This window comes from Musa acuminata, chromosome BXJ3-4 (assembly GCF_036884655.1).
Source record: "Musa acuminata AAA Group cultivar baxijiao chromosome BXJ3-4, Cavendish_Baxijiao_AAA, whole genome shotgun sequence".
Classification (NCBI taxonomy): domain Eukaryota; kingdom Viridiplantae; phylum Streptophyta; class Magnoliopsida; order Zingiberales; family Musaceae; genus Musa; species Musa acuminata.
This window is the reverse complement of record NC_088352.1, coordinates 43,816,056-43,839,142: the sequence shown is the minus strand read 5'-3', so window position 1 is coordinate 43,839,142 and position 23,087 is coordinate 43,816,056. Positions and strand designations below refer to the sequence as shown.

Here is a 23,087-nt window from a genome sequence, read left to right as displayed (position 1 = left end):
AGAGTATAATTTTTGTGGAGTTTCTTTTTTTATTATTATAATCCTTCTTTTATTCGGCCCTTTGCAGAAGGTTCTGGAAGTATCTCGAGAAATCCAGCGGCCCGGTACCTCGAAACCTAGACCGCGCTTCTCAATTGCGACGTACGTGGATTGCAATTGGAGGCAGGATTGGGTCCCACCTCGAGTGTTCCGGTTCCTGCGATAATGCCATCATCAGGCTTTCACGAATCGCAATGGCGGGTTTTATAAAATCAGAGAACAGTGATGAGATCGATTGATCGGCGGTCGGGATTGTCCGAGAGGTACGAGCCGAGGAGAGCCCACTGCGGCCTTCTTGACGACGTAAACGGGCCCACAACGACTATCGAATCAACGACCTCGTTCTCCGCGTCGTCCACTTTTCCAAACCGTTAATTCTCCACACCCACACCCCCCCTCCCCTCCCTCTTTCCACCTTCCCCTCATCCTCGTTCTTTCGCCTCCGCGTCTCACCGGTTTCTCCTCCGTCCTCGGCGAAACCCATCGAGAAGCAGAGCTTTGCGTTCATACAGAGGTTTCATCTCTCTCTCTCTCTCTCTCTCTCTCTCTCTCTCTCTCTCTCTCTCTCTCCATGGATAACCACAGCAAGCCGCACCACCCATATCCTGACGATCATCAAACCCCCTACCAATACCCACCGCCTCGCCAGCTCCTACCTTCGAACTCTTTCTCCCATCCGTCGCCCGTATCATCGCCCCAATCCCTCGACCACTCTGGCCCGTTGCGTCACCCCCTGCCGCCGCCCTATTCCCTTTACTACGCCCCTCTCTATCCTCCGGTCACGATGCCGCCTTATCCTCTGGCCACAGCTTCGCTTCATGATCCATACTTCAGTCCCCACGCCAATCATCAATCTCCTCACGCCTACCCACACCCAGTTTCCTTCGGTCCCAATTCCCCCAGCTTCCATCACCACCACTACCACTACCATCACCACCACGTCCCGGCCCCGGTCACCGGGCTTCCATTGCGCTCCAATAGCTTCTCCACCGACGAGCCGTCTCAACATCCCGCCCTTTCTGCTCAATCCTCCATGCCCTCCTCGTCCTTGGCGGCTAACCCGCTGGCGGACGTTCTTGAGAAAATCCGCGTCCCCGATCGGTGTTCCGACGCCTCTCCACTCGCCGCATCGCAGCAGCATCTGATGGTACACGGTCACCTGGCCAATTCCTTCCATGGGAGCTTCTCCTCGCCGCACTCCACCCCTCCCGGGAGCCCCTTCGGCAGTTCGTATCACGGGGCGAGCTTTGGCCGCGGCGTCTCGCTGATCGTGCCATATGCTCGGTCGCAAAAAGGCCAGGCGTCCCTCAAAGTGCTGCTCCTCCATGGGAGCCTCGATGTGTGGGTGTGCGAGGCGCGGTACCTCCCCAACAAGGACCAGTTCTCCAAGACCTTGGGGGACATGATCGGCCCACGGCTGTCTAAAACCTTGAGCGGCAAAATGCGGAACTTATCGTCGATGACCAGCGACCCCTATGTCAACATTATGGTGTGCGGTGCAACTATCGGCAGAACGTACGTGTTGAATAACACCGAGAACCCTGTTTGGATGCAGCATTTTAATCTTGCTGTAGCACACCATACCGCTGAGATTAGGTTCTTGGTCAAAGACAATGACATTGTCGGAGCACAGCTCATTGGTACTGTTTCGATCCCGGCTGAATGGATTTACTCTGGTGAGAGGGTGGAAGGTGTCTACCCAATTCTTGATTCAAATGGGAAGCAATGCAAGCCAGGAGCTGTCCTGAGGTTATTGATACAGTATTTTCCAGTGGGGAGGCTTAGCATGTACCATCATGGAATTAGTGCTGGCCCTGAGTACTGTGGGGTGCCAGGTACCTATTTTCCTCTCAGGAAAGCCGGGAAGGTTACACTTTATCAGGATGCTCATGTTCCTGATGGTTGCCTCCCCGAGTTGAAGCTTGAAAATGGGCAGAATTATGTTCACGGGAAATGTTGGCATGACATTTTTGATGCAATAAGCCAGGCTCATCGTTTGATTTACATCATCGGTTGGTCAGTTTTCCACATGGTCCGTCTAGTAAGGGATACTGGTTATGGCTCATCTCCAAATATTGGAGATCTATTGAAATCCAAGTCTCAGGAAGGTGTGAGAGTGTTACTTCTTCTGTGGGATGATCCAACTTCAAGGAGTATTTTGGGCATTCGCACAGTAAAGTTTTATATCCTTCTTTTTTTTAATATAATGTATCTTTAATTTTCATTTCTGATTGACTTTCCTCTATACTGAATTAGATGCAGATATTGTTGCACATGCTCTATTGATGCCCTATAGTTGATATTCTTTAAATCTTATGGAGTAGTTTGCCATTTGTAGCATATAATAGGGACAAGAACACACATACATCACTTCTGGAGCCTCTAATGAATAGATGCCGTTGTTAATTAAAATATTTTAAATCAAAATAATTTAATTATTGCTGTCATAATCATATCCTGGAACATATTTTCCAACTCTGCTTCTATATGTGATCTGGTGAATTGGCATATATGAGAATGAAGGGATCTTTTATGCAGCAAGTAAAACTTCTACAGCATCACAGTTTTACTTTTAAACTTAATTTATACACACTAAATTTGCAAGAAGGACAAATTAGCAAGGACTCTCAAGAGTTAATCTACTATTTAAATTGCTCTTATAATTCTTATTTGGAAACCAGGTTTTGAATCTTGACTTCCAGATTTCTCTTTAATGATGCTGATAAATACTGTCTTTTTTTTATAAAAGAGAAGAAATTTATATTATATTAAATAGCATACATGATACTCACACGTGGATTTGGACCTAAGCCCTATCACTTGTGCAACAATACACCAACTAACTTGAATGTCTTAACAGAGACTTGATAAATACTGTCTTACTGTTATGTTTTTGCACTTTTTAGATGGTTTAATGTGCTTTTTCCTTGCATCTTATCCATTCATCTAATTTTTTTCTAAAAGTGCAACAAGTGCAAATATAAGTTGTGTACATACATATACATAAGTGTGCATATGTGCATATGTGCACATAAGTATGTACACAGATGCACACGACCTAGTGGTTCACGTAAGTAATTAAAAATATAACACATTTTCTAAACTGGCAAAATTAAACCTGAACACTGTTTTAGTGCAACATGATCTTGCATGAAAAATGCTACTAAAGGATACACTGTGCAGTTGAATGAAAACTTAATAATATAGCACTGTTCAAGTCAATGCTTGGAACTGCTACATCTCCCCTCCCTTTATAAGCTTTATATGACCCCTATGTGGTGATAGCATCACTGATAATGGTCACTGTTATATTTTTTTGTAATTTCCCTAAGCATGTAGTCATGAACTGTATGATTTTTTGTGTAAACTTGTCTTGCTGTTTCTGTTGATCTTTTTGTTGAAACAATAACTATTTGTTATCATGCTCTAAGCTTTAAAAAATTATTCAGTGTTTGATCAATCTGTTGGGATAGTTATACTGCTGCATCTTTCTCTTGGTGTTATTCTCAACAAACATTACTGATTGTTATTTCAGAATTAAAGTTCAGTAATAGCTTCTAACTATAGCTATCCTGACATGGTATTCTGGTAGTTTTGAAGCTGCTTGTCAATTTTTGCTCATAACACATGCAGAATGGTGTCATGGGGACACATGATGAGGAGACTCGCCATTTTTTCAAACACTCTTCAGTGCAAGTGTTGCTTTGTCCTCGTTCTGCCGGAAAGCGGCACAGTTTTGTGAAACAACAGGTTGCTTCCTAGTATTGTGTCATCATCCTTATAAGTAACACAGAGTTAGTTTTTATTGTCCATGTCTCCATAATTCTATAATTTGTTCCTTCCTATCTAGTTTTTCTTGGATATGTGATTTACTTCGAACATGCTGCAGATATTACTTAGTTTTTGGTTACATATGCTATCAATTTATCCATGAGAAAGAATTTGAAAGCTTTTTTGACAAAAAAGTATATGGTTGATGATTGTTAACTTATGCATGCTCCTGTTGGAGTGCTTAGGTAAATCTTGTTCATCGTCAGCCATATCATTGACATGTGAATACATAAAGCTTGAGTAGAATCACATCCATGTTGCATACAATAACTTCATCTTATTTCTTATCATAATACTTGCAACAATGGCATTTCATACAGAAGCGTTTAAAAGGCTCATATCAGACCACTCACAACCTGAAATGTATGATCCACTTTTATTTTTAAAATAATATCAAATTTTATATATAAGATGACTAGAAGGAAATTTGTCATAATGTAGTTAAAGAAGCAAAGGAGAAACAAAATCTAAATGACTGGAAAATACTAGATATATAATCTGAAGCAATGGAAAAAAGAAACTTAGGAACAAATGAGGTGAGAGATGTGTGGATGTTGTTTAAACATATGAGATGGATTTTTAAGATGATAATGTACTAAGCAACAATTTCATTTGGTGGCCTTGTTTTGATGGTGTTAATATTGATCAGGATTATTATGCTGATCAACATAGGCTGTCTGCGCACTGCAGTGCCTAATCTTGCCCAGTCATTCTGTTTTGTGCCAAATTTTAACATGGTTTGTATTCAGTTGATGGTTAAAAATAATATACTACTAATAGTTGATAGTTGGACATTATGTAACTACTAATGAAATATATACATCTAAATGTTGCAGTAAGAAGTTAATGACATGTATCATACTTGGTCATCTTATTTTTCTGAATTTGGTTACCTTTACAAACTAGATACTTTATTTTGCAAGTGTTCTAAAATGTCAGTGTTGCTACTGTAAGGTGAAAGCACATCAGAATGCTGAGTTTCTAAACCTTGAATCAAACATACTTATTAAGTTGTTTCAAAAAATTGATGAAGTTCTTTGTGTGTAGTTTGTTACCTGGGCTTCCAACTAAGTGCCTATCGTCTGACTGGGTTTTACAATAGGTATATCATCCAAAATCACCTCAGCTTAAACCTGTAACTGTTAGTCTGTTAGTGCTTTTTTCTTTTTTAAATAGTAGCTGTCAGTAGTTACCCTCATATGGATGCACAAAGAATATAGAATAGAGAATGTTCTGATTTCTGAATCATTGTGATTTTCTATTTATGGCAGGAAGGCAGGAACTGTAATAAAAATAGTATGCAACTCAAAATTAGAGGATATAATGTTTCTGCTGCATGTATTTCTTAAATAATAAAACTAGGATATCAATTTGTGGCTCTTGTGAATAGAACCTCTGCAAGTATTACCTATTTTAATTTCTTAAATATCAGGAAACAGGAACCATATATACTCACCACCAGAAACAAGTGATTGTGGACACTGATGCTGGTAATAATAAAAGAAAAATTACAGCATTTCTTGGAGGGATCGATTTATGTGGTGGCCGATATGACAATCCAGAACATCCTTTATTTAAGACGCTACAATCCTTGCATAAGGATGACTATTACAATCCTACATTTTTGGTAAAATTTGATTCTTCTACAGTATATTGATTACATTCATGCATTTTAATTTGCTGCTCTTGCTATTTCACTCTCATGTTGCATAAAAGTGAAATGATTTAAATTTTAACACCCATAAAAAAGTTGGTTATAAGAGGAATTTACACAACTATTAAGGTATATAGCATCAAAATAGAAAAATGAACTGCATATTCTTGGACAACAAACCTAATTTAAGTAATTCAACAACGTTTCATGTAACAAATGGGTGAACTCCCAATAAACATCTACTGTTGCCTTTAAGAAACATTAGATTCCTCATAAACATCTACTGTTACCTGAAATTTATTCTCCTTTAGATTCAGGCCAAGCTTATGCTATCATAATACTAGTCTTGCTCCACATTTTTGGAACTTGAAAATGGTATACCATTTCTAGCATATATACTTGTCCTCTTGCTTGCTTTGTCTGACATATGTGCTGATAAAAGGGGAACACAGTTATCACACATGGAATTATCATCAGCTTCCATTATAGAAACATGAGTTCACTTGACCTTCATATTTGGTAAGCTTCAACTTAAAAAGCCCCAAGCTTAGCAATTTTTTTGGGTTAAATCTTTACATTGAATTTCAGTCTTTGAGTGATCAGGATATATTTCACTTTAGAATTTGAGATCAGATTGTTGGATCGATTTGTAGGAATTTACAGGAGATTGACCTCAATTGGCCAGGAAATGGCTGGAATTGGTGTGGGATTGGATGCCATCCTTCAGAGTTCAGACCATTGCTAACACCTTAATATGAATTACCTTAAATGTTGCAAAAATTATTTTCTTTAAACTTTACTGAGTCAACATTTGAACAAACTGGAATTTTGTGACAGAGGATTCCTATCACACATAGGCTAATGTGACTTGAAAATTCAGATAGCAAACAATAAGGTTGCGAATGCTTGAAACATGTCAAGGTATTTCAATGGCCAAAATAACCTAGAGGTAGGTGTTTGATATAGAGGTGCGGAAAGGGATAGATAAACTATTGACCACTTTCAAAACAGTGACAACCTCTCAGTTGAGCTTTGAAGGTATTAAGCTTTGCCAAGATAATGTCAATGCATTAGGTTGTCGCATCTAATTATCTCCAGATGCAAATATAAAATGGTTGAACTTCTATTAATCTGGTCAGTTACTAACTTATAAAGATCTTGCATGATAATTGTTGTCATGGGTCATTGCTTGGGCACATGAGCCAGTGCCTAGGTAGTGAACAAGCCCCAGATTACTAGATCCTGCTGCGTAGATCAGCATCAGCCTTACCTATTTACATACAAGAAAACATTGTCAATTTCGAAAAAACATGTAAGCAAAAGAAAATATTGATACCAGGAGTCAAAAAAAGAAGTATAACTTCAGAAAAATTAAAAAAATGAAGGAACTTATGAAATTTTAAAATCAAAGTTTTACTACTTACACCATTGTAACTATTGATCAATCTCAAAAGATCATCATGTAAAATTTTGTTGTCAGTTATATTACTTTTCCTCTAATTTTCAAATTTTTATGAGAGATAAGATTTTAATCTATGTTAGAAAGTTAAGATTACCTTTGTCGTAAAATTTTCAATATTAGTCTGCTATTGATATTATTAACAATAGATTCTTTAATTTTCTATATGCTTTAACAAAGACACAAAATTGTTCTATAGTTCTTGATGAAATTAGCAAATAAATATGTGAAAACCAAACAGTTATTGGTCAACTTCTTTTAATACATAACTTTTGTTTTCTTAGAAAAGTCATAATCAGCTTGGATATTTTTCCTATATTGTTTTGCTCGTAGGATTCTGATAACAGTGGTCCAAGACAACCATGGCATGATTTGCATGCAAGAATTGATGGTCCAGCTGCATATGATGTTCTGATAAATTTTGAGGAGCGTTGGTTAAAAGCTTCTAAACGCTATAGAATAAAAAATTTGAAGAAGTTGTCTGAAGATGCCTTGCTGAAGATTGAAAGAATACCACATATCATTGGGGTTAATGATTCAATGTATCTGAATGATAACGATCCAGAGACTTGGCATGCCCAGGTAGAATCTACCAATTTATGCTAGCTGTTATCTGATGTTCTTAAATGATCATTTGCATTTTTGTTTATCTGTTTCCATAAAAAAATCATAGGTTTTCCGTTCAATTGATTCTAATTCTGCGAAAGGTTTTCCTAAAGATCCAAGAGAAGCTACTCGCAAGGTATATCTACACAAATAGTAAGTCCATGGGCATTTACTGGGTTGCATATTCTGCAGTGCCACCTTCTAAGTAATGACAGCTGTGAGAACTTCTATCCAACAGAACCTCGTTTGTGGGAAAAACATTCTTATCGACATGAGTATACATACAGCTTATGTAAATGCCATCCGAGCTGCGCAACACTTCATTTACATTGAGAATCAATACTTCCTGGGCTCATCATTTAATTGGGATTCACATGAAGACTTGGGTAAGCATACATATGCTAGACATTCAAGTGATTGAATTTGCTTTGATGCATATATCATATATGTTCAAGGTGGGAAAATATCTAGGTTTGTGCACTACATAAATTTTATCCATGACAATATTGGAAAATATTATCATGCACCCTGATAATAGAGTTTCATCTCAGTAGCATGGCTTAACAAGCTGACACATGGCATTCACCCATCGTGCAAATTTGTAAAAATATTTCAAATAACATGCTACATCTTTTAAGCATGGACTATTCCCTATGCTTCATATTTGCAGTTATTCTCGGAAGCAATAGAAATGGTATAGCAAATCTCTGGTGAATTTGTATTAGAAGTTATTCTAATAACATTTGTTGGCCATCTTATATGCTTTTACAGGTTCTTCCACTAATAGCCTGTCAGATAAGAATATGCAGAATAGTTTATTCTCTACTTCCAAATTCTCCAACAAAACTGCACAAACCATTTTGGCAGTATAAAAGTAAACAAACTAATATATACATTACCTTTAAGCCTCTTAAGTTTAACATCCGTTTGGAAATGTCATCAATAAATCTGATATGCTGCTTTGGCAGTCAACATACCCATTTGCCATTCAAATTCATCCTATATCACAATGTCTGAGGTTCTTGATGTTTACACTTTACATTTAGTTCACTTGCAGATAGAAGGTATTATATCTTGTAGGATCTTGTTATTTATTGCATTGATCACCACTCAGAAATTTTACTAAGAACTTGTTCATGACAAAGTTTTTCTTCTTTAATTGCAGAGTTTTCATTTATTCTTCTTGCAGGTGCTAATAATCTGATACCTATTGAAATTGCTCTTAAAATTGCAAACAAAATTAAGGCAAATGAGAGGTTCTCTGCGTATATAGTTGTTCCCATGTGGCCTGAGGGTAGTCCAACCAGTGCTCCTATTCAGCGAATTCTCTACTGGCAGGTTATCTCCATCCAAAGCTACAAATACCTACTGGTATCTAGTATTTACTGGTCCAATCAAGGACATGGTCGATACCAATCACTATTTAATTTTTTATTTTTTCCAGTGATATCAGGTGGTGCACATCAGTCTGACTGGTTGCCAAAACTGGCATTGGACTGTAATTTAAGTACTTGTCCATCTACCTTGAGTCACATGAACACTAGAAAGTTTAAGGTTCTGTAATATTAGTGTTTCTTCCTTTCTTTAGCTTGTCATTAGATTTGAAGTAGGTTGAAGTCTGTTTAAATATGTATCCTACATATATCTTGCTCTAAGATAGTGTTTCCTACATAGAGAATGATATTCTCTATATTGGCAAATCAATTTTATCACAAACATTCAGTCTTTGACAAGTAAAGTTTGATATTTCCTATTTTCTTTTGATAATTCTCTGTAGCCATTTTGTAATAGCTCATCTTGTTGCTCATTTTATTAGTATGTAGAGCTTGTGGCTTCTAACATTCCTGTCTTGATAATGGTCTATTACTTAGCTTTTGCATATGTTTTACATCTTTGAGTACTTATAATCAATTTATTGTACATCTTTGAGTGCATGTAATCGTTTAATTGTACATCTTTGACTACTAATGATCATTTAATTTATATCTATTGTGGCCATGATGACTATTATATATCATGCTCATGTGTCCACTTGGAAAAGAGTATGCAACTATGTTCACAAATATCTTAGTTTCTTAATGAAACTATATCATTTATACTTCTTTTAGAATCCTTGAGAGTCCAAGTGAATGCCAAAAGATTTTCTAGTTGAAAATAAGGGCTTGTCCTTTGCATTTCATAAGATAAGAAAGACCAACACAACAGGTGTATACAACACCACAAGGGTCAAAAAAGACCCCAACATACAAAAATGGTTTATCCCTTGTGAACATTAGCAAGACTGTCCCTGGCTGCATGAGATTATGAGATTAAGCAACAACCGGTGGAAGCTTTGCTCACCAACTAGTTTCTTAGATTTTAAACACAGTACACTATATGTTTCCTGGAGCATGAATTCCTTATATTGATGAATTAAAGCAGGAATGTAGAAAGATGTGGTAGAACAATAGTAGACTTCTTTAGTCTGATTAGTCAGAAAGAAATATGTTTATGCAGAGTGAAGCTCTTAACATACATATATATATATACATGTATATATATATATATATATACATGTATATATATACTATATATATACATGTATATATATACTATATATATGTCTGATGAATTAAAACAGGAATGCAGAATGATGAACAAGGATGTCTGATTTGGAATAACAGAAGTGACACCCTTGACACTAAATGCAATAACATACATATCCCAGTGTATAAATATGAATCTACCAATTGGGTCAAGGGCTGTACCTGACAGTTAAGCCACACTCAACACTCCAGAACTCTAAAGGGTGAGAAAATGTAAAAAAAGATGAACCTCAACTTTTTTATGATAAAATGATGGATTCTTACTCATAGTTTAATTTAGTAAGAAGAAAAGAAACGGGAAAAGGGGGAATACAACATAAGATTTTTATTCATTCTATAAGCCTACATCAATGGGCAAAGACAATCAACTCCTAATTATAACAAAAACATAAAATGAGAATCATCTCAATCCTCATATGCAGTTCTTGGAGCTCTAACTTCAGTCTCCACTATACAACTAAGACAAAAATGGCACAATTGACATTAACTACAAGTCTGCAACAAGGTACAAGTGTGAATCAGAACCAAGTGTACAATTGAAATAGTCAGCTACACTACCAACATGGTTTGGATTATCATATGCTAACTATTTAGTCAAATATGTTAATCGTCTGAACCAAGTGTTCTCAAGTAATAATCTGAAAGGAATAGCTCCAACTCATCAATAACCAGAAGTATTATTTGGGAATCTGGAATATTAGAGGACAGTTATAAAGTTCACAGAAACAAAACCAACCAGGCATGCTATAGATATTTCTTTACTTCTAGAGTGCAAGATTAAGATTTCTTCCAACAGGGAATTTAAAAGAGGGATATTATAACCTAGAATCTCAAGACCAAGTAAGCTAAGATGAACTTTTTAGGTCCAGTCATCTTAAGAAGAATATCTCAAAAAAAATATTAATAAAATAATAAGTACATGTATCTTTCACACAAATAGAGGTGCCACATACACGCATACATTCTTTTCATATGCTCGTGAGTCGACTGGTAAGTGACTATAAAATTAAAATAGACTGACCTTTTCAAAAGAATCTGAATATAATGCAAATTCTTTTGCCATAAAAGGTATAGATTTCGTAACCATCCAAATTCTATCAAATTTGTTCTTAAAACTGTTTTAGACTTTGTATAAAGTTCTCTGAAATCCTAATAAAGGTACATTTGCAGATGAGATTATGCTTCCATGTGCTTCTTTTATCAACTATTTCTGTTCTGGACCAAAAACACATTCCATATGATTTGGATATCTACTTACTACTTAACTATATTGCTATGTTTTTGGCTATACACAACTAATTTCTGATATTTGCTGATACAATATATGTTGATCACCTCAGAAGAAAACTATGCAAATGATGTATGAAACAGTCTATACAGCTTTGAAAGAAGTTGGTCTTGACGATACTTATGAGCCACGAGACTATTTGAATTTCTTTTGCCTTGGCAATCGTGAGGCTCCAGACTTAGCTATCACAAGTCAGAATGCAACAGCAAACACTCCTCATGTAATTTTCCATCTCTAAGTGCAAATTTTGTGTTCATAAGTTATTCAATATGCTGACCTGAATCACACACATGATGCATATGTATGTATATATTAACCAAACACATTGCAAGTTATATTTTGTATCAGAAGTTTAAAATGCTTGTGTTGGTCTTGTTTAGGTTGTTTGCTATTCTATTGTCAACTGTTGAGTATTGACTATGGTTGAGTGCATTTCAAAATTTACTTGCTCCATTTAAACTTTTGTTCACTACATACTAAATTTGTGTACTTTCAATCCCTTGTATTATCATTTTCCTTCAACTTTCCTTCAAGTGAAAAACTGGACCTTTGACAGGCTTAGCTTGAACATTTGGCAAATGACGATAAATAGAGCAACTATATAATATACTTTAGTGTTCATGGTTATTTCTAATATGCTCATAGAATAAAAAGACTAGCATTAAGGGGTTTAATTATCAAGGTCACCCTCAAAATATAGCCTCCTTAATAAGGATTGCAATACTGTATCATACCGCTCGATACGTACCGGTCAGATAGAGGACTGGTATGAGCAATACATCGGTACATCTTAGTGTACCGTGTGTTGATATGCTCGGTACAGCTCGGTATGTATTGTACCGATAGTTGATTGGTACATCGATAAAGTATGGTATTCAGAAAGAACCTTGCTCCTTATTTATTGGATCTTTTGGCCTGAAACATCTATTGATATAACAATGAATTTTGGTCAATGCTTACTGAAGACTTGTATTTTGTTTGTAAATGTAATATGCATTGATAATGCATATCTTTGCAGTAGAGTATGTGCCTACTAATTACTATTCTATAACATGTTGCTGGTTTCATCAGGCACGTGCCAAGAAGAATCGACGCTTCATGATCTATGTACACTCAAAAGGCATGATAGTGGATGATGAATATGTGATATTGGGTTCAGCAAATATCAATCAAAGGTCCTTGGAAGGTACCAGGGATACAGAGATTGCAATAGGCGCATACCAGCCACAATATACATGGGCAAGAAAATTATCTGGTCCTCGTGGAGAGGTAAGAAATGTGATTGCAAATTTCATTTATTTGAACTCAACATATCTTCAATACCCTGATGATATAGATATCTTCATAATGATACTTGAGTTGAGACACTGATCATGTATATGTGTCTATAATCTGTGACACCACTGTCTAAGCTTGCCCCTGACTTTTCTCTCATCTGTCTAAGCTTGCATTGTTATCAGTCTACTGATTCAGAACTGCTGCCTTTTTATCGAACTTTGGAATTCACTGATAACCTAGTGCAAGTTTAGTTGCATCCATGTTCACTTCAACCTTAATTGTCTTATTCTTGTCCAGCTTCTAATTCATCAAGTTGCTACTAACATTGTTCCTATGGTATAACTGTAGAAACACCTCAACTTACTAATATGAAATAAATATAAAAATACATCTTCTAATACTTGAGCAATATTACAGCCAATTTGTATTTTTGATGAATTATTTGTCTATAACATCTTAAACTTTATTTATTATATTAGTAATATTAAATGCTGTTGATTTGGATTCATGGACGACTATGTAGATCTATGGTTATAGAATGTCACTGTGGGCTGAACACATTGGATTTCTCGAGGAATGTTTTACACAACCAGAAAGCCTTGAATGCATGAGACGTGTCCGTGATCTTGGTAAACAGAATTGGAAACAGTATGTGGCTGATGAGATTACTGAAATGAAAAGTCACTTGTTGAAATACCCAGTGTTTGTCGACAGGAAGGGCAGAGTGAAGCCTCTCCCTGGATGTGAGACGTTCCCAGATATTGGTGGCAACATATGTGGATCATTTCTTGGTTTTCAAGAGAATATCACCATTTAAGTGCTCCAACACAATATCACTCTTGACCTCTTCTGGCACATCTCAGCAATTGGCCTCGGTTGCTTTTGTAATTGCATAGACAGAATTCTACACTGAGCAAATGTAACTTTGGCTTCATTCAGATGGAAACAGCATTTGCATTCACATCGATCTCACCTGTGCAATGTCACCAAGGGAATGGATCAAGATAGGTCTCGGCTACTATTTGGATGTTATCCATGCAAGAGAAGATTGCTTTCTTGCTTACAAAATTTTCTGCGATACTAATCCATTTATTTTAGTAAATAGAATGATCGCGAGTCCACAGAGATTCCACTAGCCTAGGGCCTTCGCATGTTACTCCTGGAAGCAGAGATGCTATTCTCGTGTGATTGCTAAACACCCAAAGGTGCAGTGTATTTATGATGCCAAGTTCTTCTTCAATAAGCTTATTCTGGTGTTTAATGTAAATCTATGTATGATTCGGAGCATTGTCAATTCCAAATGTATATGTATGTATCCTTTTGATGCATATGCCTGTGTATGTATTTTATCAAAAGAGTTACACAAGCATTTGAATCTGGAACTTTATGTACTGCAGTATATTTATCACCTACCTGCGATATTTATCCATGTGGTGACGGCCAATTGGGCCTGGCCTTCCACGAACCAGGAGATCAATGGGCTGATCAGGAAATTGGGCCGAGCCCGGTCTAATAGAACCAACCTCGCGTCCCGGCGCGGTCGGGGTGTGAGAGAAGTAAACGGAGGCCGACGGGGAAAAGCGGCGACCGAGAGCAAGAAGGCAACAGAGAACCCAATCTACATCCAAAAGCCAAACCTAAGCAGAACACGGGGAAGCAGAAGGAGAATCTCGCGAACGCTCCTCTGCTTCCCCCCTCCCTCGATCCCTGTCCTCTCCTTTACTCTACTCTTACCATTCACCCTCGAGATCTTTCCTTTTTTCTGTCCGATTCCCGGGTTTCAAATCTTTTCCTTGTCGACTGGAATCCATCCTTTCTTGGTTCTGTCCTCCTCTTCTTGGATCGACGGAGATGGAGGCGACCGGCCGAAATGGCAACAAGAGGATGCACCAGAGGTTGGGGCCGTCCCAGGCGGCAGTGCCCGACCGCGCCAACAATAAGGTGTGCTACCACTGGCGGGCAGGGCGGTGCAACCGTCACCCCTGCCCCTTTCTCCATAGCGAGATACCGACGCCGCAGCAGCAGTCCCAGTCCCCGGATGGCGGCGTCGCGAAGCGGAACCTCGTCTGGAAGAACCCTAGCAACGCCGGCGCCGCCTCCGGCCCCCCTTCCAAGTGGGGGAAGGGGCGTGGCGGAGGCGCTGTCGGGCGACCCCCTGGCAAAGCCCCCGACAGGGTTTGCAATTATTTCCTGGCGGGGAATTGTACGTACGGCGAGAAGTGCCGCTTCTTGCACTCGTGGTTCGTCGGCGACAGCTTCTCCCTTCTGACCTCACTGCAGGGGCACCAAAAGGTGATTTCTTTGGCTTCCTTGGTATTGATTTTGTGGTTTCATTGTCGAGCTTTTGTTCAGTTTTCAGTACCTCAAATCAGGTGACGAATGCTTGCAGGCCGTGTCTGGTATCGCACTTCCTTCTGGCTCGGACAAGTTATATTCTGGAAGCAAGGATGAATCTGTGAGGGTTTGGGATTGCCAGTCTGGGCAGGTACAGATGCTCTTGTCGTTCTTTTTTATTTTCCCCTGAAGCCCAGTGTCATAACCTCGTAAACCCTTTTACATGTGTTTGGGGTAGTGCGTTGGAGTCATCAATGTGGGAGGTGAAGTTGGATGTATGATCAGTGAAGGGCCCTGGATATTTATAGGAGTTCCAAATGCTGTCAAGGTTAGTTACATTTTATAATCTTGTTCTTCTAGGCTTCTTTATTGATTGCAAGTATGTTCTTGTCATTGAATGAGGGGAAATCATATTGAATTTGTTTTTGGGTGGTGTGACAGGCATGGAACATGCAAACTGCAACAGATCTAAGTCTTGATGGCCCAATCGGACAAGTTTATTCCCTGGTTGTTGGCAATGAATTGCTCTTTGCTGGCACTCAGGTAGTTTTCTTATCATTGATCTCTTTGTATTTTTTATACTTAATTTTAGACAATGTGTTATCTTCAGGTTTTTTATAATAACTTCTATATCTAGTCTGCTTTATTGATAATAACAATGTGCTATCTTCAGGTTTTTGATAATAACTTTTAAATCTGTTTAACTTATGCCTGTGTTTCTGCTGCAGGATGGACGCATATTGGCATGGAAATTTATTGCCGTAGGAAACTGCTTTGAACCAGCAGCATCTCTTGTTGGGCATCAACTTTCAGTAGTTTCATTAGTGGTCGGAGCTGTGAGGCTTTACTCTGGTTCTATGGATCACATGATAAGAGTAAGAATTGTGCCATCTTTCATCAAATATCTTTAGTGTTATAGGATTTTAACCTCATCCTTGGGTTATTGAGCTTGATATATTTTTCCTGTTCACTCTCTAGGTATTAAGTATTTGTGAGATCTCACTATCGCAAACAGTACTATATAATTCGAACATAGGAAGCAAGCCCATTCTTGCCTAGAAAAAACTTCATCCTTCTCTTGTACTTTTTTTTTTGTGGTTGTAGACAAAGTTTATTTTCTCTTTGATTTTATTTGGATTCTTTAACTTTCCAACTGATGCTTCTTGGGTTGATGTGGTGAGATGAAGAGTTTCCTGTAATCTTAATACCTTCTATTATTTTCTGTGGTAAAGCACTGATGTTAGAAGTGTGGTAGAGAAGATGTAAAATATTTGACAATGAAAAGCACTGATTCTTTTTTTTTGTTTTATTATTGTGAAACATGTTTTCTAAATCATACTGCATCTTATCTTTCAGGTGTGGGACCTTGCAACTCTACAGTGTATCCAGACACTTACTGACCATACATCAGTTGTCATGTCAGTGCTTTGTTGGGATCAATTCTTACTATCGTGTTCACTGGACAAAACCATAAAAGTTAGTTTTCATTTATATTTTTTCTATGTATTTGAAAGAAATATTTCTTTTGTTTTTAGTCTCTATTTTGGATTGCTCACCTTGCAGCATTATTAATGTTTTCTGTTTATGTCTATTTTTTTTTCTGTGCAGGTCTGGGTAGCTACAGAAAGTGGGAACCTAGAAGTAACGTATACTCACAATGAAGAGCATGTAAGCACTAGATAGCTATAGAAGAAACTTTGGACATTGGATCACAAAAACCATAACTTCGTTGGTTCAATTTTTATCTAAGTGATCTGGGATAACAATTGTTGCCTCATGAGTTTTATTGCTATTCTTTGATATTTGTTATGTGAAGTTTAACTAATTAGGATTGCTTAGTGCTTGCTTTCTTGTAGTTGTGATGATATTAGATTTTGAATAATTTAGTTGCTGATTTATAGGAATTTTTTTAATTTCTTTAAATAGCTTAAACCATTCAATATATTGTAGAAAAATTGGAACATCAGTCAGTTGAAAATTCAATTTAAAAAAATTAGCCTCATACCACATCTAAGAAACTAATTTCATGGTTCATTATTTTATTTAATATGGTCCTTTGGTTGTTATTTCAGGGGATCATTAACACTTTTAAGCCTTTTCTTTTCTGTTGGATGTGAGTACATATGAAAATAGAAACAGAGGATATATGATTGGATATGTATTGAAAAGTTAAAGTTGACCATAAGATTAGCCATTTTGGAAGATTATTCAAATATGTATCATTGAACTCTTGCCAAAAGTTCTAGCAATACTGGAGTTGTGTCACCTGAACAATGTATTCTGTGGTGTGGTGGCTGCACAATTGCTGTCCCACTGAAACAGGAAATAAGAGAAGAAAGTGAATGCAAATCAAAAGTGGTAGTGACGACTCTCCTCTTTATCTCCAGCCTTTCTACTTTAATCTGGATTTGGTAAGGCAAGGCAAGGCTTGTGAGAAGGAAGACAAGTTAAACAATATGGACTTACATGAGGATCTGAGGCAAGGAATTCTCAGCTGGAATTCTCGAGGGGTGAGGGCATGAGATGAGGTGGTGGCGAGGACTCTCCACACTTTTCCACACACCTCTCAGGAGGTTCGAAGGCAAGGTGAAGCTTGTGAGTTCGCAAGTGGCAAGCTCTCAGAAGGGATGATGATGCTCTGTGAAAGCCTAAAGTTGAAGGGTTTAAAGCTTTTGGACCAAACATATCTACTCTGTTATTCAAAGGGCTTTTGCCACCTTTTAGAGATCTGGTTCGGGCTTATAATGTGAGTTGTTTCACCTGTGATGTTAGTGTTGGATTTTCAAAGAACGCCGACTCAGTCTATTTCATCTGATCATGGGAAAAAGTGACGGGGACTTGAATATTTGCCTCCTGGAATTATGACATTTGCTGTAAAATTAAGTATTTGAGGACATTGGTATATTACATGGATACAATGCCATTGAAATAGTCATAAGAGACTTAAAAAGTTTCTCAAGTTATGATCTGCCCGGTTGAAGCTTGTTTTCTAAATGCGAGTTTCTAACTGTGATATAAATTTAATGCTTAAAGGCGATGTTAGATATAGGAGGTGAATGGTGATAAGTCCTGATTGATCTTCGTTATCAGTAGATGAAATATTGTTGTCTATGATGTATTTGGAGCCATAGTTCCTTGGAAAGTTCTACTGTACAATCTTTTAAATCAAACTCGGTATATTGTCAGAGTAGCTTCTGACAAGAACAGGATTGCCACTTGAAATGGGAAGAGTATGTGCAGTTGATTTGCATTTAAGAGATGACAAAATAATAGCCAAAGACTTTCTTTCTTTGGGACCGAGGATACATGGAACAGGTTGGAAAGTTCTAGGAGATTTGGGGTGAGTTATAAATTTAATTTCTCGCTTGAGTGTTTATCTTCTTATCCAAGCATTCAACATTATGGTTCTTGTGTAGAGCACCTATGCTGTCTATTGGTTTTATTGGACAGTGAAAGAAAGCATTTCAAAGTCTATAAAATGTCTAAGATTCTGCTAATCTGAAGTTTGATTAGTAAATCTTCTATATCCATAGTAGAACCATTTATGTACATCTTATGCTCCTGGTTAAAACATGATGTATTATTCAAGGGTTGTCGTTTCGATAATATGTCAGACTAGTAAATACCAGTCAGTACCGGTACACCATGTGTCAGTATATCGGTATGTTACAATGTTTTGGAGAGGCAGAAAAAGAAGAACAGGAAAGAGCAGTGGAGGAACAGAGGAGGAAGAAGGAAGAAGGGAGGCAATGGAGGAGGAAGGAAGAAGGGGAAGCAATAGAGGAGGAGGAAAAAGAAGACAGAGCGACGAAGGATGAGGAGGAGGAAGATAAGGGAAGAAAACAGAGCTGTGGAGGAGGAAGACGAAGAAGATGGAGCCACAGAGGAGAAGGAAGAAGAGGATAGGAGGAAGAAGACAGAGCTGTGGAGGAGAAGGAAGCAAGAAGAAGAGAAGATGAGGGTGTGTACCGGAGAGAAACGACATTGGACGAGTGAGCGACATCCCGCGGCAGCAACAAACAAGCCGGCAACGTCCCGCAGCTATATTGAATGAGCAGGCGACGCCCTGTGACGGTAGCAAATGAGCAAACGATGTCCCACAACGACAACGATAACATCAATGACAACAGTGTCAGGTAGCAAGCCCTTATCGAGGTGGCATCACACTTATTTTAGGGTTTATATGTTCTTATATAACATTTTGATCGAACTGTCCGAAACTGGAACGTTCTGTGTAGTGGTCCATTCTCGTACCATTACATACCATCCATTTTGTACCATTTTGGATGATACAACAGTCCTTGGTATTATTAGTTGTCAAGAAGCTTTACTATTTCACTGTTTCTTTGAGAAGTGTACATTTTCATCATCTAGAAATTATATATAGAAGTGGTGGGACTCGTGCCTCTATTGGATGTATGATGTGTGCTAAGCTTGAATTCTGGTGAGCCTTGTTTGTTACCAGTGGAATCTATCGTGTGTCTGGTCACACCGCAAAGACAATCTGGGAAAATCCGAAATCAGTTTTATGCTTAGTCACCATTGTTTTTATATCTGAATTGTGGTGACTTATTTGCTTGTCTGCTGGTTCTAGTTTATATTTATAAGTATCAGCAAAATCAAGAATCTATCAGTTTGGCCAAGCACGCACATGATGTATTATGAAAAAGAAAATATTAGAGTTGGGCATCCTTCTCCTGTTTAAGTAGTAATAAAGATGTTATTATTTTAAAGTCTTTCAAAAGCATGTTCAGTGTGCATTTGAATGGAAAGATTCTGTCACTATGACCAGTTTTTTAAAACCACATCTCGTAAAGGCTTTTTTAATCATTCTTTCAGATGGTGGATTGTTTTTTTCTTGGCCTACATTTGTGCTTCATGTGTTACTGGTTTATTGGTGCAATATGTTTCTAGCAAAATTTTGTTAATTGATGCTGTTTTATGTTTCAGGGAGTTCTTTCTTTATTTGGTATGCTTGATGCTCAAGCGAAACCCATCTTATTATGTTCTTGCAATGACAACAGTGTCCGCCTCTATGACCTGCCGTCGTACGTTGATATTGATATAGTCACTCCTTAAAAATATCTAATGCTTATCGAAATGCTCATTATATTAAGAGGTAAATTGTTTTTCTCATTTTGTAGATTCAGCGAGAGGGGTAAGATCTTCTCCAAAGAAGAAGTTAGAGCCATGCAAGTTGGACCTGGTGGTTTATTTTTTACTGGGGATGCCACAGGTGAAGTTAAGGTGTGGAATTGGTTACCCAATGAGATGCCACATTCATGATAAGAGTGAGCTGTTCTTTCTATTTATAGTATCCTCTCATGTATGATAAACAACAGAAGTGAGAGTTGTGCCTGCCATTTTTATCATCTTGGCCATTGATCCTTAATTACCTGCCTTCCAAGTACTTCTCATTGATAGAAATCAAATCATGAGGTCACTGGCTGCTGCTAGTTGGCCATCACTTGGAATACATTTAGCAGACAAGTAGTCTGATTTCGGGTAGTTTGGATAAGCTGTCAAGTCAGCAAAGAACCAAATTCAATCCTGCATTATTTCAGTGTTTTACAGATCTCCGAATATCATACTAAAACAAAATATGGTGAAAGGGATACATTTCAAATCAGTGTATTTACTCATTGGCATTTTGGCACTTGATCAGTGGTTATCCTAGGTCTCATGCACCATTGTAGTAGCATTTTTCTGGATTAAGAACCTTCACTATGGTAGTGTATTTATGAACTAAGAATTTCTTTTGCGTGACATATGGAACAAGGATGAAAATAAGTGATCTTTGCATTTGTCGGTGCACAAAATTGTTCCTCTTGCAAGGAGTTGTATTTTCCATCAGCGTGACATTCTTGTTACCAGATACAACTGTTAACATACGAGAAGATAGATGCTTTTTTTCCATCTAATCTATTCTTTGCCTGGGAGTAGAAACTGTGAAATCCAAATCATTTGATGGCCTTTCTCATCTAATGTATTCTTTGGATCTTTGTTAAAATTCAGTAGGATGTAATTGACATATTGGACCGCAGCCAAGTTCGTCCATGGCTCTTCCTGGTTCGAAGTTTCTTGTATACTTGAACACTCTTATGGTACTGTTGATCTCCATATTTAGCATAACCTTGTTCAACAACATGTAATGGAGGCATTCCAAAATTTTCCATCAAATTTACTTGTCTGGAGAGTGAAGGCCTTAAAGTGTAATTTTTTTTTATTTTTATTGCAGGTTTGAGATTTGTGTTTTGAACCAAATTCTTGGTCAGTTGGAAGCATATACATATCTCAATTGATGTGGTGTCAGTAGCCAACAATGGGCTAAAGAATAGGGGATATGAATGACTGTGGTTGATTTAGTTATAAATCTTCATATTTTACATCAAACTCTACTTGTTACAGCTTCCACGTAAAATTCCATCCCCTTCTCTTATTGTTTGGCTGGCATTTGTGGTACCTCTCACCATCTTTATATTTTCACAATTACAGCACCTGCATTAGCAATTAGATGCCAACTTGAGAGGTTTGAATCCATAACATATCTTCCTGAGTGAACCTGATTCATAAGGAAGTTACAAGTTTATTTGGTTCAGTCAACAGTTCTTTGGTCACTAGACTATTGCGTCGAGTGTCGAAAGGATCGTTCGACATCGGCATAGATGTAGAACGATAAAAGGGTTGTTCAACATTATCTTGCTGTCTTTTGTTTTCAAAAGATAGGGATGTTAATATAATTTTTAAAAGTATAAAGATCAAGATATTAAAGATAATTAATTATATTGGATAATATGTAATTAATCTTTCTAAAATAGAGAAATTTTAGGTTCAAAAGAATACGAATTCTTTGGCTAATGCAAATTTATTGAGCCGCAACTCATGTATATGCTGAATTGATGTGAACAAATGTTTTTGAAATCCCAAACCAAACAAGATAGTGAGTTTTAGAGTCTTTACTAAAGAATTTGGATAAATATTGCCGATGAAATTTCTTATCCATGACAAGCTTTGGTATCACCTTAAGATTGCTTCTTTATCCTTGCGAGTATAAGACTTTGTGTGTATGTCGGCAGAAGGACACAAGGTTTGCATGCCCGTAAACTCCAAAGCCGGAGGAAGCTTCCTCTCGAGATAAGGTAACTACTGCTAAGTAGATAGCCAACATCCCGGCCGTCAAGCACATGCCTACTCTTTGCTCCAACTGCTGCTGAACACTGTATCATACTAATCAACTATAAGTCTTAATAGGGACAGTCAAAGGCTAATATGATAACATTTTATTGGGATCTCGTTGTGCAAAGGCTAATATGATAACAGTCAAAGGCTAATAATATGATAAGTCTTCCATCTCGAGGTGACTGTGTGTATATATGTAAATTACCATTGACTGCACTCTACTACGTTCTTTCAGCAAGTGTTCCAATAGCGTTGCTCGACACAGGCAATGGGGAACAAGCTGTTACGGAATCTTGAAGTAGAAGAAGACAACATTCCAACCTGGGCAGGGCTTGGAGTTAACGTAGAGGACGGTGACAGCGCCGTGCACCGATGAATCCCGACGAAGAGAAGGAGCAGTGAAGGTTCGCGAGGCATGGGGTCACCCTGCACGATCCACGTCACGAATTCTCTTGCTTGTCGTGTGTAACCGAGTTAAGGTGCGACTTGAGCTCCCACTTATGATGATGAGGCACAATGAAGTAGTGGTATTTTATTGTGCCCTGGAAGGGGTAGATTCGTCACTCAGAGCGGTGTTTGATCATTTAGCTTGGAGTTTGCTATTTAAAGGCCATTTTTCACAATCAATTTTTCAAAAAAGTAATAAAATAATATTTTTATTATTCATAATCCTTTTAATTTTTATTTTTATTTTTTTAAAAGATAAGATTGATAATTGAGATACTATGAATAGTAAAATTATAAATTTTTTTAGAATTTTTAATAGTAAGGGGGTAAGCTTTAAAGTTTTTCGAGAAGACTTAACGTCATAATTTATCTCACGATGGTCAATGT

The 23,087-nt window shown here is 37.7% G+C and overlaps 2 protein-coding genes across 4 annotated transcripts; both read left to right on the top strand.

Moving 5' to 3' along the window:
- Window positions 1-420: 420 nt before the first annotated feature.
- Window positions 421-13,701, top strand: LOC135637069 (phospholipase D gamma 1-like). Its single transcript, XM_065149436.1, has 10 exons — window positions 421-2,212; window positions 3,673-3,789; window positions 5,303-5,497; window positions 7,317-7,565; window positions 7,657-7,725; window positions 7,828-7,975; window positions 8,779-8,927; window positions 11,515-11,682; window positions 12,534-12,731; window positions 13,264-13,701. The coding sequence occupies exons 1-10, from the start codon at window positions 611-613 to the stop codon at window positions 13,555-13,557; spliced, it is 3,189 nt and encodes a 1,062-aa protein (XP_065005508.1). The 5' UTR covers window positions 421-610; the 3' UTR covers window positions 13,558-13,701.
- Window positions 13,702-14,204: 503 nt separating this feature from the next.
- On the top strand, window positions 14,205-21,513 carry LOC135585479 (zinc finger CCCH domain-containing protein 17-like). 3 transcript variants are annotated; one of them, XM_065149438.1, is made up of 10 exons: window positions 14,212-15,032; window positions 15,130-15,225; window positions 15,313-15,402; window positions 15,516-15,617; window positions 15,803-15,949; window positions 16,431-16,550; window positions 16,683-16,742; window positions 20,025-20,122; window positions 20,219-20,365; window positions 21,313-21,513. In XM_065149438.1, exons 1-9 carry the CDS (start codon window positions 14,592-14,594, stop codon window positions 20,358-20,360), a joined length of 1,296 nt encoding a protein of 431 aa, XP_065005510.1. In that variant the 5' UTR covers window positions 14,212-14,591; the 3' UTR covers window positions 20,361-20,365; window positions 21,313-21,513. The 3 variants fall into 3 exon arrangements, with proteins under 3 accessions (XP_018680930.2, XP_065005510.1, XP_065005509.1); XM_065149437.1 differs by lacking the exon at window positions 21,313-21,513 and having other exon boundaries at window positions 14,215-15,032; window positions 20,219-20,703; XM_018825385.2 differs by lacking the exons at window positions 20,025-20,122; window positions 20,219-20,365; window positions 21,313-21,513 and adding an exon at window positions 17,147-19,210 and having other exon boundaries at window positions 14,205-15,032.
- The last annotated feature ends 1,574 nt before the right edge of the window (window positions 21,514-23,087 follow it).

Coding starts and splice junctions, on each gene's coding strand:
- LOC135637069 (XM_065149436.1), top strand. CDS start 611: ATGGATAACCACAGCAAGCCGCACCACCCATATCCTGACGATCATCAA. Junction 3,790..5,302: donor ACAGTTTTGTGAAACAACAG/GTTGCTTCCTAG, acceptor CTTAAATATCAG/GAAACAGGAACCATATATAC. Junction 11,683..12,533: donor CAACAGCAAACACTCCTCAT/GTAATTTTCCAT, acceptor TGGTTTCATCAG/GCACGTGCCAAGAAGAATCG.
- LOC135585479 (XM_065149438.1), top strand. CDS start 14,592: ATGGAGGCGACCGGCCGAAATGGCAACAAGAGGATGCACCAGAGGTTG. Junction 15,226..15,312: donor GGGATTGCCAGTCTGGGCAG/GTACAGATGCTC, acceptor TGTTTGGGGTAG/TGCGTTGGAGTCATCAATGT. Junction 15,618..15,802: donor TGCTCTTTGCTGGCACTCAG/GTAGTTTTCTTA, acceptor TTTCTGCTGCAG/GATGGACGCATATTGGCATG.